Raw genomic sequence first — 15,769 nt, forward strand, 5'->3', positions numbered from 1 at the left:
TCACGTCGTCCTTTACTTTGAAATCCGGAAGGATACCTAATGAGATCCTGATCTCATAATTACAAGATCTTTTCTCGTAAATATGAGATATGGTGTCTAATTATTTTTTATCCAGTGCAATGCAATGCGCTTCCATACAGACTCACTGTTCATACTGAAATAAATAATAATTACAACAACTACTAAATAATATAATTAAAGGAGTCATCACCTGGTTTTTCACATATCCAGTCCCTCTTGGATCGCTTTGGATCAATTCTTAAAACTTATTAGAAAAAAAAAAAAAAAAAATCAAACATAGAGCTTGTTCTGACCCTTTTCATACCGCGACTTTCTCACGCGAGATTATGCGCGAGGTTTTGACCGGTCCGGATGTGCATTGTATTAATATGTAATGAGGCGTGCGTTGATTGGCCGCAGGAAGGACAGAGCCGGAATGGGGGGCGAGCCTGCATGCACACAGACTCCAAAACATAAATAGCCCCCTGTCATGGCGCACACACTAAATGACGAACCTTACGGAATTCAGGCATTTATGTACGAGCCGGAGTCGGAAACCGAACGGGAGAGTGAAGAGACAGAGACGGTGGAAGAGACACGTTTACAGCAGGATGTCTCTGAATGGTAATTTTTTTTTTTTTCCTTCTTACTTTTCACACTCGTGTTTTACATGTAAGACCTGAGTTTTAATGCTGGCGGTCACGATGTATGGTGTGAAAATGACAGAGAAATAAGCAGATTCGGCGTGCTCACTCAGAAAGTCTGGCTGAGGACGGCTGTGAGCCGATGCTTAATATGCAAGTAGCCTCCTGTGGTAACGTCACCACAGGAGCAGAGTCAAAATCTCCTGCTTTAGGAACGCGCACTACTGTGCACTATTCCTGTTCAGAAAAAGAGCCAAAGCGAAAAAAATAAGCCACTTTCAAACTCCAGCTTTTCAGGCAAGTTTCAACAGAGGTCCAACACCAATATGCATGATTTAACGAGAGAAATTGCGATTTCCGGGTGATGACTCCTTCAAAGTAAAGTTTAAACTGATTGAATGTTTGTTTAAATTTTTAGTTCTCAGATTAAATGTGCTGCAACCAGGTAACTGACAGACCTGAAGTTAGCTGCACGTCCTCACACACCCTGAACAAACCCATCTACACACACACACACACACACACACACACACACACACACACACACACACAGCAGTGATCTGCTCTCCTGTCAACTAGTCGCTGCCTCTGAGTTCATACACGGCTGTTTTTTTTTAGTTTCTCAAGTAAGATCTACTTTTTTTTAAAAACCCTCTAATCTTTAAAAACATGTTAGCCCAGAGCAAATATAGCAGTTAGTTAGCTCGGGGCTAACATAGCTGTTAGCTTGGGGCAAACAGAAGTGCAGTGTGAATCATAGAGCTCTGATCTTAGACTAACTCTGAGTCAACACTGTGTGTCTAACATGAGGCTACTGTATCTCAGTCAGCTGTGAGCATAACAGACAACAGAGTGAAAAGTCCTCTGTGGATCAGCTGATCTGAGGTCTGCAGGTGTGTGACCTTTGACCTCACCTCTTCCCAGCCAGGAAGGCCTCTCCGCTAGTCACCAGAGTGTCTCCTGTCAGCATCTTAAAGGTCGTCGTCTTTCCTGCTCCATTCACTCCGAGCAGCCCGAAACACTAAAGACACACACACACACACAGAGCTCAGGTTATTACTGATCCCATCAATGATGATTGATTATTGATTATTGCAGGAGTCTCACTTCTCCAGGTGGAATCCCCACACACAGTCGATCCACCGCCGGCTTCTGCTTCCTCTTAAACACCTGCAGGACAGGTTAGATCAGGTTTCACTTCCTGTGATGTCACATGTCAACAACAACGTAACCAGCTGTGTGTGTGTGTACCTTGGTGAGCTGTCTCAGCTCCAGGATGTCTCCGTGTCCGAGGCCATGGACGATCCTCTGTCTCTCTCGGGCAACGTCCTCATCCTCCTCACCCAGAGCTCCCAGTTTAGTAAGTTTACTGACAGACCTGCATGCGCACGCACACACACACGCACATGCACACACACAAAATACTGTTGATCTTCTGTGTGTATGTTACAGCTTTACATCCTTCAACAGCAGATTGTAACAAGTGTGTGTGTGTCTGCGTGTGTACCTGGGTTTGATGAAGAATCTGTACTGGATGAGGATGGTGATGACGAAGAAGACCACGCCCTCCACAGCCATTGCAAACAGGTTTTTCCCCACCATGTCCCACTCCAGAGGAGAGCGGAACCTGTTCTCGCCTGAGTCACAGCACACAACACTCAGCAGCCAATCAGCAGCAAGGAACACTTATCAATATAAAAATGTGATAAAACGTTGTGTCTGTAAACCTAATACAACTCGCAAAACAAAGCATGATGGGAAACTACAAGTCTCACTGAAATCAGACAGATCAGTGCCTGAAGTCAGACTCACAGCAACCAATAAGAAGAGCAGCTGCATATCAGCTGACTCATACTCTGATATTCAGAAAATAAAAAACTATGACAGTGTAAGACTTTCCAAAACAAAACATGTCAGTCTTCAGAATGTTCTGTTGCTGGCCAGATTTTCTAAATAAGGTACACAATATGTGAATGTGTTACCAAATCTTTCGAGGGCGTCTGCCATTGCCTGGTTTTTCACCATATCGATGAGACCTCGACCGAGACAGAAGTGAGGGAAGATAAGGAGGACGTTCTTCAGGATGTCGTTGATTCCTCCGATTTCCTAAGAACAGAAAGTTACATCACACAGTAAGTCTGTTCTTTTAAGGCCCCCACACACCACCCAGACTCAAACCAACAGCCGACTGCCTTTATCCGACCACTCCTATGCCTCTCGTCTGACCAGATCGGCAGAAAAGTTGCATTGAAACAGACTGCCTCGGCAACTGCCAACTACACAGCAGCGCGTACGTTCTACGCTTGCCCGAGATGCAATAAGCCTCCTTAACATTGGGTGGCGCTAGTCTTGTGCCAGTACTCCAAAACATATAAACAGGAAATGACGGAATGGAGGGCAGACCATAGATTATCAGAGAAAAACAAAGCGCACACAGTATTGGCTCAGTATTCGTCTGGCCTGAGAGGACGTTTGTGGAATACAATACTTGGTATTACTTGAAAGATCATTATGGCTGAGCTGATGGTCGCGTTGTCTGCTCTCGAGCTCGTTATTATACAAAAACATTGCAGGAGGGAAAAAGTGGTTTGTTCCGCCCCTCCCACACACCGCGCTGATTCACTAGCACACCGCCAGTCAGAATAGTCATTGAATGGACAACCAATTAGAGTATCTGATGGCGTCCAATCCTCCGACAGTCAACTTTCTCAGACTTTGCATGTTGAATCGGAGCAGACAACGTCCGCGTGGCTCCAAACGCTTCAGATGGCCAACGGTTGGGCCAGTGTGTTCCTGCCTTTAATGACTGTCACGGTTGGGCTCTGTGGTGACTCACATTGTTTCCAAACAGCTCCATGACGAAGGTGGAGATGCTGCCGTTGATGCCAATGAGGATGTTGACGCTGGTGAGGACGACATACGCAGTGCTGGGGATCTTAAAGAAGAAGGAGGCCGGGTACATCAAAGGAGTGATGGACCAGCTGGAGACAGAGGAGGGACATGTTAGAGGGCCAGGAGTACAGCTCAGTACAGTAGTAAAGTGTAGTACAAAGTAGCATACTGCACTATATACAGTATTAGTATATAGTAGTATCAATAGTATTTATTCATTTGGTTGTTATATGGCTTTATTTACAGGACAGATTGAGAGATGACAGGAGAGAGGATGAGAGAGAGAGTGGGAGAGACATGCAGCAAAGGGCCCAAGGCCGGACTCGAACCAAGGGCCGCTGCAGCGAGGACAAAGCCTCTGTACATGGGACGTCGCTCTACCAACTGGGCTTAACTGCGCCACATAGTATCAGTAGTATTAGTGTTACAGCCATTTTACTTTATTCTGATTAATTATATTATACTTTGATATTTTTATTTGATTTATTATCTTGACAGTTGTAAGAGTATTTACTTGATTCATTTAATGTTATTTATGGATATGGATATGTATGGTTGAATTTCCCCCTGCTGTCCTTATGTGTTGCATCCGTGGTAGCCAGAGGGGAATGACCAGTCTTTGCAGACAGGTGAAACTCGGCGTGAGAAGGGGAGAGTGGTATTGTCTTTTGACCGCAAACACCCAGGCAATCTTTTTGTTATTCTATAAGTAGAAAGTTTATGTTTATAAGAATGAACGCGGTGCATTACAAAATAAATGGATGTGATGCAACATAACTGAGATCTCCTTGATTGTTTGAAACAAAGAATGGCATGTCAGAAACCACATCCCCCGACAAAGGCAAGTGTCTAAATTCGTTGAAAATACGCTAAGAAGACATTGCAATTGGTCAAAAGACACTGCCTACTGTGGTTTTAATCCACAACCTACAGAGGACTCCACTAGACTTCTAAGGATCAATCGCATAAGAGCATGAGAAGAGCGCACAGAGGCTGTGGATAAACTGAGCCGGAAGTGCGCCGGAGAAAGTTATGAATGAAATTTTGAGTTTGGATGGAGTCGCTACGTTAAGCTATGGGAGTGCCCAGGTGCGCATATAAATGTAAGTTTGACAAAACAAAATCAAAACTGCAGCGATATTTTAAAGTTTGTGGAGCCTAATATGAAATGGGAAACTGAATATTGATATGTTGTGAACATGCTGATAAAATGCATATGATATGAACCTGCAAGTGGAAATGAAATGGACTTAATGGAGTAATGAATGAATGCTTTGCAAATGGAGAATTAAAGAGGTGGATAAGAGTGATAGAATGTCTCTAGACGATCCCACGGTTGATGCTGCCATGGCAGAGGAAAATTTCAAACCCTTAAGTGCATCCAGAAAGGGAAGGCTTGGTGCATGCACTCGAAGGATGAATGAAATTATAGCATTACTGGTAGACATGTTGAAAAGGTGAATGAAGGTGCTGCATTATTTCTAAGGTCACTTGATGAATTTGTTCGGGTTCATGAGTCTGTTCAGGCGCCCCTATCTGAGGAAATAAAGGAACAGGAGACAAAGAATTGGTTTGAGCCAAAAATGTCTACATTTAAGGATTTTCTTTTTTTTTTTCATTGAAATTATGATTTCACATGACAAGGTCGAATGCTACAAGATCCTATCTTTGGTGGAATTCATGACCCTCTTTCAAATGTAGGAACCATAAAGTCTAAAACTATAGCTGGATTACAACCTAACAGATTTAAAAGCAAAGGAAGCAGCTTTGCCACCACACTGGCAATAGTGCCTGATAGCCAGGTTGAAAGGTCAATACCAGAGAAGTCACTTAAGGGCAACATATCTGCAAGTTCTTATGACGCCTACTGTTTTTGGGCAGGCAAGCATCCCTTAGCTGAATGCACAGATGTAATTTTGGGGGGGGGGACACAGGGGACATGTCCCCTGCACTTCTTCAAAAGGCCGTTTTGGTCCCCTGCAGTTTTTACCATCCAAAAACCATGTTACGCTATATTTAACAGAGACAGGTCAAGCACTAGGACCAAGCGGACGCTCTAGCCGGAGCCTGTTTCCATGAGTTTAAACCCGCCCACAAGCTCCTCGGTTGGCTCTGCCCTTTCTTGTGTGATTGGCTGTCTCCGCTGTCACTCCATCTTGCTTGCACACCGGTCTGCTAGTTGCCCAGGAGTCCTTATTAATCTGCCACTGTAAGTCGGGCATTTGTTCTGCCTGAGTCACGTCCGCTAGAAGGATTGTAATATCAGAGGTTTCATTTACATTAACGTTTAAATCGGTGTCCATGTGCGTTTGGTAATTAGGCGCAGCTAGGATGTAAATTACCAAATAATAGCCGGTGGGGTTTATTTGTTTCAATCACTTAACAGACCAGGTAATCCTCATCAATTACAAAGCTCTCAATAATCTTGTAAAGTGTCTTTGAGTTTTACTGAAAGTGCTGATAAATACAATTTAATATTATTATTATTATTATTATTAATATTATTATTGCTATTATTATTATTATTATTATTATTATAACTGTGGAGCCTCAACAAAGATTTTTAAAAAGCTTAATGCCGAAGAGATAAAAATAATACATGAAAATAAGTGTATGTTCAAAAGCTGCAACTGTTTAAAAAACACCAACAATGAAAGATTTAGGGAAAAATACAGTAAAACCTCAGATTACAAATATGATTTTAAGGGAAAAAATTAGGTCTGTTTACCATATATTCCAAAAATAAGTGTAAAATTGGTGGTACTGAGTTGGAGTGAAGTTGACTAACAAGGTGAAACACAGAATTGGGTGATAATGTTTTGCTACATGCTTCACAACCAGTCAAACCAAAAAAGGGAACAGTAAACTTAAAAGTAGCAATAGAAAACTAGAAGAACTACTAGAAAACACAGTGAACTGAAAAGAGTTGGAGTTTTATTAAAAATACTTGTGTCCCCCCCACCTCTGAAATCAAAATGTCGTCCTTGGCTGAATGCCTGAGGGTAAATGCACAGCAACATGAGGCTAAAATTGAGTTCCTCAGAAAAAATGGTTATGTTTTGGATGTCAAACTTGTCAAGCTGGCACACAGGTGGTCGAGTGGTTAGAGCGCATGCCATATATGCAGCCGACCCCGGTTCGATTCCGACCGGAGGTCCTTTGCTGCATGTCACATCCCCTTCTCTCTCCTGTATTTATTCTTCGTCTACTGCTTAATAAAGGTGTCTATGCCAGAAAAAATCTTTCAAAAAAAAAACCATGTCAAGCTAAACATCCTACTATTCTGCACATTAAGATCTCTTCAATCTCCCAAGCCGGGGTTGGACGTCTCTAAACCTTGCATGATGGAGCAGAATATTGTAGTGTTAAAGCCTGAGGAGACATCTATCTTCAGTTCCCTTGTGTCACTTGAAGAAGGGGAAGGAACAGGGGGATAAAGACTGCATAGTACCTATGGGGTTAGGCTTTGCAGTGTACATACCTATGCCCTTTGGACCCAGGTAGTACAGATACATTCTGTACAGAGAAGCTGATGAGGCAGCTTAATGCTGGAGGTCAGAGAATGGAGGTTCTTTTAAAGACCATGGGAACAGAGAAGACTGTCAAGAGCTATGAGTTAACTGGTTTGGAAGTAGGCAATGTGGAAGATGGAACATTTCTGAAGTTGCTGATGTTAAACCCTAGGGTTTAAACCCTAACCCTCAGACGGACCTTAAAAAATGGCCTTACCAACCGGAAATCCAGATAAAGGAGATTGATGCTGATGTGGATCTGCTTATTGGATTAAATACTCCAAAAGCTTTGGAACCATGGAGAATAGTCAAAAGCCAAGGAGATGACCCCTATGCAGTTAGAGCACTGTTAGGATGTTAACGGTACGGTAGTTAACGGGCCACTGAATGCTTCCACTTAGGTGGATATTGAACCTCCTGTAGCATTTATGAACCGAATCTCAGTTGTTTGTATTGAGAAGCTTCTGGAAATCAATATGTACATGACTTCCCAGAGAAGAGTACAAGGAGAAAAGGGAGATGTCATTGGATGACAGAAAGTTCATGCAGATAGCCAGCTCAGTGACTTTTAAGGACGGTCATTAGGGCCCGAGCAGGTCTCGACCTGTTTTTGTAGTGATTCGTTGTTCAAAAAGACATGCTGAGGACTTGGTGAAAGTAAGAAGGAGATGGCCAGGCAAGGTGCTAGTGTCCTGTTTCCCTTCTCACTCGAGAGGGGTTATGGTGTTAATTCATAATTCGGTGCCTTTCCAAGTAAACAACACTATTTATGACAAAACTGGTAGATTTTTGGTGGTTCAAGGAATTCCCTTGAGAGAAAATGTTAATTTGGTTAATGTGTATGGCCCCAATGATGATAACCCATCATTTTTTGAGAACTTATTTCTGTTGATGGCCACCCTACCGGGTAAGATAATATTGGCAGGTGACTTAAATTGTTCTTTAGACCCGAAGCTGGATCGCTTGTCAGGGATAGATACATCTCATTCTCAAACAAGAAAGAAAATACAACAATATATGAGAGACCTGAATCTCTGTGACCCATGGAGGACCCAAAATCTCAACAAAAGGGAATTCTCGAGGTGTCACGTGACGCGCTTGGTGAAGATGGCTGCCTGAGCCGAAGCTCCGACTAGCATCGTTAAATTAATCCTACAACTAGTGTCTAATATCGACTATACGAAAGTGTTTCATATTAAGAAACTTTCTTGGTCGTACATGATGTCAAAACAACTCAAGGTGGAGAAAAGGGTAGAATGGCTGGAGGACTCTGACAAAAAACTGAGGGCGTCCCTGGAGGCTAGCCCGCTTGCTAGCAAAGCGGAGTTAGAAGATCTCCGTGATAAACTTGAAGATATGGAGAACCGCAACAGACGGAACAATCTACGATTCGTGGTAGGGTTGCCAACCGTCCCTTGAAAAACGGAATCGTCCCGTATTTAGAAACAAAGTTACGCGTCCCGTATTGAGCTTAAAAGGGACGCACTTTGTCCCGTAATTCCTTGAGAATCAAAATGGTCTTTCAAATGTCAATGGAATCAATGAATGACGGCGTTTTATATGAAAATATACGGTAATCTTACTGCCAGCCCTCTCTTGCTCTGTGACCAATGAGCCGACAGCAGACTCACACACGAGAATAACAATGCAGAATCCGGCTCTTGTCATTGGTCGAGGTACTGTCGCTTGCAAGAAGATACCGGAAGACAAGAGACTGAGGCAACTGGCAAAACAATCCAGCATGGCTCACAACTACACAGGTTCACAGGACACTGCAGACGATACGCCTTCCACCATGAGCAGTAACGGTACCCCCCCCGAGAGAAAAAGAAAAGGCTGCAAAAATACAGACTCGAATGAGAAAAAGAAAACATGGCTGGAAAAAGTGTAGATAATGTCTGCTGGCGCACTTTTTCTGTAGCCCATGTATGGTGTAATGGTGAACTGTTTGACGTGAAACAGCATGCATCTAGTGGTCTACACGTGAGGGACAACCAGGTGGACCCTTGACTGGTTCGTTGTCCACCAGGCAACACCAGAGGCAGATATGGTATGTAGAAAAAATACGAATGTTTTTTAAGTCCAATAAATGTCAGAATTTTGTGGCCAAAAAAATGTTTAGTGTAATAAACACATACAATTGATAGATGAATACATAAAATAGATAAATAATACATAAAAGTAATACGTAGATGAATAATAAAGAATACACACTATACTATATACATACATATATACATATATATACACATGTCAGTTCAAACAGTCCATAGATAAATGTGATGTGCATAATTTGTACTGCACAGGCAGTTGATATACTACACATGAACTATAAATCAGTAAGAAAGTAACAACTTTCTATTGTTTTCAGTTATTTTATACTGTTTTCAGTTAAGCAGGACAGTTCTGTTAAATAAATAAATATTTATTTTATTCTGTCAAGTTAAGCAGGACAGATTTCTGTTAAAAATATCTTTTAAATTGCACAAAAAAATAAATTGTTGAATAATATTTATTTCTATGTATTCGTATCACTCAAAAACATGCATCAAACTAAATTCACATTCGAGTCAAAGTATTTGGAAAGTTACTAAGCCGTCGTGGGGGGGGGGGTTGTCCCTTATTTATTTCTCAGGGAGTTGGCAACCCTAATTCGTGGGTATTCCAGAAGGTAAAGAGAGCAGGGATATGACGGCGTTTATGCAGAAGCTACTGACATCGATCCTTGACTGGAACGAAACCGCGCAACCACCGGAGATAGATCGGGCACACAGAGCCCCGATACCGCGGCCAGGTTCGGGGGAGAGACCGCGCACAATCCTGGTTCGCTTCCTGCGCTCAGCCGACAGGGAGCTTATTCTACGCTCCGCGCGGAATAAATCTGAGCTGATCTGGGAAGGTAACCGCATCATGATATTCCCTGACTTCTCACGGGCCACGCAGCTGAAACAGGATAAATTCAGGGAGTGCAAGAAGGCTTTGCGGGAACGCAGCATGAAGTTCGCTCTCCTTTACCCAGCGGTTCTGAAGATCGATCACGGCGGGATCCAGAAGCGCTTTGAGGATCCGAAAAAAGCAATGGAATATATCCAGGAGACCCAGGGGTGAGGATGTTTTGGAAACGAACAGGACCAAAGGAAAGTTGTTTTTTTATTTGGACACTAGTACCTTCAGTTATATGACACAGTGTCCCGGAGGAGGTAACTGGACTAAGGAGACATTGTGAGTAATAGGGGAGATGAGCACAAGGCAATCCCCCCCCCCCCCCCCCCCCCGCCCTTTTTTTCTTCTTCTTTTTCTTTTCCTTTTCCCCCCTCCTCTTAATCTCCCTACACTGGTCAGGGTTTTGTGAATAGGGGGGAAGGAGACAAATACCCCTATCGTTTTATTTTATGGGACCTCCTCAAAATGTCCTGAGGTATATAAAGTGATAACGATGCGGTCGGTCAGGATGGGTAAGCCACTTGGACAGTCGAAGTTCATGGACCGTCATTTTAGTTCTGTTATAATGGAGAGCGCAGAGTTCAGTGTTGCGTGCTATGTTTGGGCAACAGGTTATTTCGGGGTGGAGGGATCTAACAAGGATATGTATCACACGCACATTGTCGTGAGGTGGCTGTTTTTTGTTTATTATTTCTTATTTTGTTTTGACATTTCTATTATTTACTTCTAAAAATTATTTATGACTGCTAAAATGGATAATTTGAGTATCTCCACTTGGAATGTGAATGGCCTGTGGCATCCAATTAAGAGAAAGAAGGTATTTTCTATTCTGAATTCTAAACAATTTGGTGTAGTGTTTCTACAGGAGACGCACCTCTCTGCTGAAGAATCAGAGAAATTGTGTAGAGGATGGGTGAGCCATGTTTATTATAATACAGGATCTAGTCAAAGCTGTGGGGTGTTAACACTTATTAACAGGAGGCTACAATTTAAATACATTAGACAATTTAAAGACACCAGGGGAAGGATCCTCATTGTGGTTGCAGAAATACAAGGTCACATGATTATTCTGACAAATGTCTATGCTCCAAATGGAGATGAACCACAGTTTTTTGCAGACCTGGAGGCCAAGATGCTGCAGGCAGGAGATTATAATACTATTATTGGGGGAGATTTTAATTTGGTAATGGATCCTGCTCTTGATCCTAGTAGTACTGTTCCAACAAGGTTGCCTAAAGCACTTAGTAGCAGTGAGAAGCATGGCTGAGTCCTTGGGTTATATAGATGTGTGGAGAATGTTGAATCCAAAAGGAAGAGATTACACCTTTTTCTCTGCCACACACTCAACATTCTCCCGGATAGACTTTTTTCTCATCTCCAAAAACCTTCTACAATCAGTGACTTCATGTTCTATTGGGAGTATTTTAGCCTCGGACCATGCCTCAGTTAGCTTGGAGGTGCTGCCTTTCAGTGACAGGATCCGAATGCCGAGATGGAGATTTAATTCATCCCTCTTACTAGAATCTAAATTTAGAGAGGCGTTAAAAAATCAAATTAAAATATATATTCAGTTAAATGAACCTACAGCACCCTCTGCAGGGATTGCCTGGGAGGCGCTAAAGGCTGTGTTGAGCGGCTATATTATCCAACATGCCTCTTATAAAAAAAAGAAGAGTATTGCAAAACAAGCTGTGCTTGAAGACAAGATTAAGAAATGTGAGGCCAAGTTAAAAAATAATTTCAATTTTGAAGATTTAAGAGCTCTTACACAACTCAAATATGATTATAATTGCATATTGTCACAGAAAGTGGAGTTCTCACTCTTCAGAATGAGACAAAAATATTACGAATCAGGTGACAAAGCAGGCAAATTATTGGCTAACAGTTTAAAACAGAGAGAACTATCATCTATTATTTCAGCGGTTAGATCAGAAGAAGGTGAATTAAAAGCTAAAACAGTAGATATTAATAGTATGTTTAGAGACTTCTATGTGAATTTATATACAGCAGAAATTCAGCGCAGTGGAGAGCATATGGAAAGGTTTTTCAAGGATTAGATCTTCCCAGATTATCCGAATCACAAAAGACAGACCTCGATCGACCTATAACCAGTGAAGAAATTATTAGGGTAATTAAAGGCCTACCAACTGGAAAGGCCCCGGGACCAGATGGTTTTACAGCTGAATTTTTTTAATGTTATGTCACTGAATTGACACCTCTATTACTCAGTATGTATAATGAGGCATTCGTAAAGGGGGAGCTACCAGCTACTTTATCAAAGGCTTTGATAACACTGGTTCTCAAAAAGGAGAAGGATCCTTGTTACTGTAAGAACTATCGTCCGATTTCCCTTATTCCATTAGATGCCAAGATTCTGTCCAAAATACTTGCAAATAGACTGGAGAAAGTTATGACCTCTGTAGTGCACAAGGATCAGGTGGGATTTATTCAGGGACGCAGCTCTGCAGACGACATTAGACGCTTTATTAATATTATGTGGGCAGTCTCGGATTCTAATTTACCAGTTGTTGCTGTATCGCTCGACACTGAAAAAGGCGTTTGATAGGGTGGAATGGGGATTTTTGTTTAAAACTTTAGAAATTTTTGGATTTGGAGAAATTTGTATAAAGTGGATACGCCTGTTGTATAATGGGCCAGAGGCAGCAGTACAAACTAACCGGTACATTTCTTCATATTTTGAGTTGGGCAGAGGTACACGTCAGGGATCACCCCTTAGCCCTCTATTGTTCTGTTTGGTGATGGAGCCGCTGGCGGCCGCAATTAGGAGGGATGATATCTTTCCGGGGGTGACGTATAACGGTTTTACCCATAAATTAATGATGTTTGCAGATGATATCTTGCTACTGGTATCAGACCCAGTGGTATCAATACCGTCATTGTTGAACACAATTAACGCCTTTTCAAAAATCTCGGGATACAAAGTCAATTGGGATAAATCTGAGGCTCTCCCTTTAACAAAGTTTTGTCCATCCTCACTCTTTCAAGCTGGCAGATTTAGATGGCCTAAACAGGGGCTAAAATATCTTGGTATCCTTTTTCCCTCTAAATTGGAGGATATTGTTAAGGTGAACTTTGACCCCTTGATACAGGGACTGGACATTGATGTGAAACATTGGTCGTCACTGTATATATCCTTATGGGGGAAAGTTAATGTTGTTAAAATGAACTGCGTTCCCAGGATTAATTACCTGCTCCACTCTCTGCCATTAAAGATCCCAGATAGTTACTTCAAACGACTCAATATTATATTTAAATAATTTTTGTGGAATGGGAAACGAGCATGTATTAATATGAAAAAATTAAAAAGACCAGTCAACAGTGGTGGATTGGGACTCCCAAATTTAGTATATTACTATTACGCATTTAATCTCAGGCACATTGGGCTTTACCTCCAGAGAGAGCCCCCCCGTGGTACAGCATGGAGCAGTCTGTGTCAGCCCCCCTCCCTCTCCTCCACTGTTTGTCCACTAAATTATCTAAACATGTAAGGGCCCATCCTATCATATCTCACCTTCAAGGTATATGGAAAAAGATCTCCGGGCTGATAGATCTCGACCCTCATTTAAACAAAGCTGCTAGTATTACGCTAAATCCCAAGTTAAATATTCATAAAAAAAAATTTATCTGGAAGGAATGGGTAGAAAGAGGTATTCTTGTATTGGAAAATGTATACAACACTAATATATTCAAAACATTTGATGAACTTAAACAGGATTACAATCTACCCAAAACCCAATTCTGGAGGTATCTTCAATTATGCCATGCACTTCAGGGGATTTATGGGTCAAGTCTACACCCCCCAAAACCAGCAGATAAGCTAGATAAAATCCTTCGGGTGCTGGGAAAAGGCCATGAAGCTGCTAAATATTATAAGATGCTGATGGAAGGTGAGGGGGAGATAGGTATTGCAGCCCTGAGACTTTCCTGGGAAAGAGACTTGGGTGTAACATATGATAAACAGGAATGGGCAAAGGTATGTGGTAATTCTCGAACAATGTCAAGGGATTTGAGGGTTAGGCTTATTCAATTTAAGATTCTGCTGGACCCCAAGGAGACTCTTCAGACTTGGTTTAAAAGATTCAGCTACTTGTTGGAAGTGTTGTGTGGGAGGAGGTACAATGATACATGTGATGTGGTCATGTCCTAAGATTAATCAATACTGGATGAAAATTCACAGTTACATTGTTAGAGTCCTAAAAAGACATTTTGTTCTTTGCCCCAAGCTATATATACTAGGAGACTGCAAAGTATTGTCTGCTTTTCCTCAACCACTCAAATACTGGACACAAACTGCTATCATGATTGGACGACAGATTATTCTCAGGAACTGGAAGAAACATAGAGAACCTCCTTTCCAAGACTGGGTGACTGAATTGGGTAAAGGAGCTGCATATGAAAGGATGTCATATAGGATGCTGGACAGAACAGAAAAGTATTTTCTGAAGTGGGGAATGTACCTTGACAGTATCTGCACCAAAGTAAAAAATAAGTGGAGGATCAGGAATTGTTATGAATAAGATGGAGATGTGACGATTATGTGATTATCATTTATTTTCTACTTGTCTTGTTGTTTGTTTTTAAGTTTTCCTTAGTACTATTTTCTTTTTTAGGATTTATACTTTTTATTATAACATGAAGGATCTCTCTATGATCATGTTTATGAGTTTTCTTGAGATATGTATAGCCACTATATGGATAGATGATCCCTCCTTGTTACGGGTGGGAGAATATGTTCTCTGTTGGCATTTTGTATGTATGCTGGTACGGATCTGGAAAAGACAAAATAAAAAAATGCAAGTCATACAAAAAACAAAAGGGAATTCTCATGCTACTCAGCAGCATTTAAAATCCATTCCCGAATAGATTTTTTTATTTCCTCATCTATGCTACCCAATATGAATAATTGTATATATGATAGTACTGTTCTGTCAGATCATGCTCCAACCTCACTATTGTACAACGCTGAACAATTGAATAGACACTCGGCTAATTGGCGTTTACACCCTAAATGGTTACAGGACTCTGACTTTATAAAATTTGTAGGAGAACACATCAATCTCTATTTCTCAATAAATACGAACCAAACATCTGCCACCATTAGGTGGGAAGCTTTTAAAGGGTATATTAGGGGACAAATGATAAGCTTCACCAGCTCTAAATTCAACAAATTCAAACAGACAATGAATGAATTCATTCTAATCTAATTCTAAAATTAGAGAATTAGAGAGAGAGGTTATCTTAGATGATTCGACACAAAAAAAACAGGAATTACCTACCCTTAAAGCAAAATACGAGGAGCTATCCATGCTTAAGGCTGAAGACGGTCTAATAAGACTAAAACAAACTTTCTATGACCAGGGCGAAAAGCCTGGTAAATTGCTAGCTTGGCAGCTAAAGAAACTTGAATCTGACAGAGCCATCAATACAATTAGAAATGATCAAGGAGAATTAACTACAGATCCCACAGAAATTAATAATACCTTTGTCTCATATTATAAAACCCTTTATAACTCTGAATGCCTAATAGACCCGACAAACCAAAACAGTTTCCTGGATAGATTGGTCTTTCCCTGTATTTCTGGATGTATGAAAAGTGAATTGGAAAAAGAATTAAATTTGAATGACATTTCTAATGCCATTACAAGCATGAAAGGAGCAAAAGCTTCGGGTCCAGACGGGCTTCCAATAGATATTTATAAATTATTTAAAGCAAAATTAATAGCCCCATTATTAGATGTTTATCTGGAATCCTTTAAA

At 41.3% G+C, this 15,769-nt stretch overlaps 1 protein-coding gene across 2 annotated transcripts in view; it reads right to left on the minus strand.

Annotated features, from left to right (window-relative positions):
• abca1b (ATP-binding cassette, sub-family A (ABC1), member 1B) overlaps window positions 1-15,769 on the minus strand; it is a 59,107-nt gene that overhangs the window by 4,825 nt on the left and 38,513 nt on the right. For both annotated transcript variants that reach the window (XM_030396720.1, XM_030396719.1), the window contains exons 30-35: window positions 3,481-3,625; window positions 2,627-2,750; window positions 2,152-2,281; window positions 1,896-2,022; window positions 1,752-1,814; window positions 1,559-1,665 (exon numbers count right to left, since the gene is read on the minus strand). In XM_030396720.1, coding sequence (XP_030252580.1) covers window positions 1,559-1,665; window positions 1,752-1,814; window positions 1,896-2,022; window positions 2,152-2,281; window positions 2,627-2,750; window positions 3,481-3,625 — 696 coding nt within the window. The remainder of the gene's footprint in view (window positions 1-1,558; window positions 1,666-1,751; window positions 1,815-1,895; window positions 2,023-2,151; window positions 2,282-2,626; window positions 2,751-3,480; window positions 3,626-15,769) is intronic.

The sequence above is a fragment of the Sparus aurata genome, chromosome 18, assembly GCF_900880675.1.
Source record: "Sparus aurata chromosome 18, fSpaAur1.1, whole genome shotgun sequence".
Taxonomy (NCBI): Eukaryota; Metazoa; Chordata; class Actinopteri; order Spariformes; family Sparidae; genus Sparus; species Sparus aurata.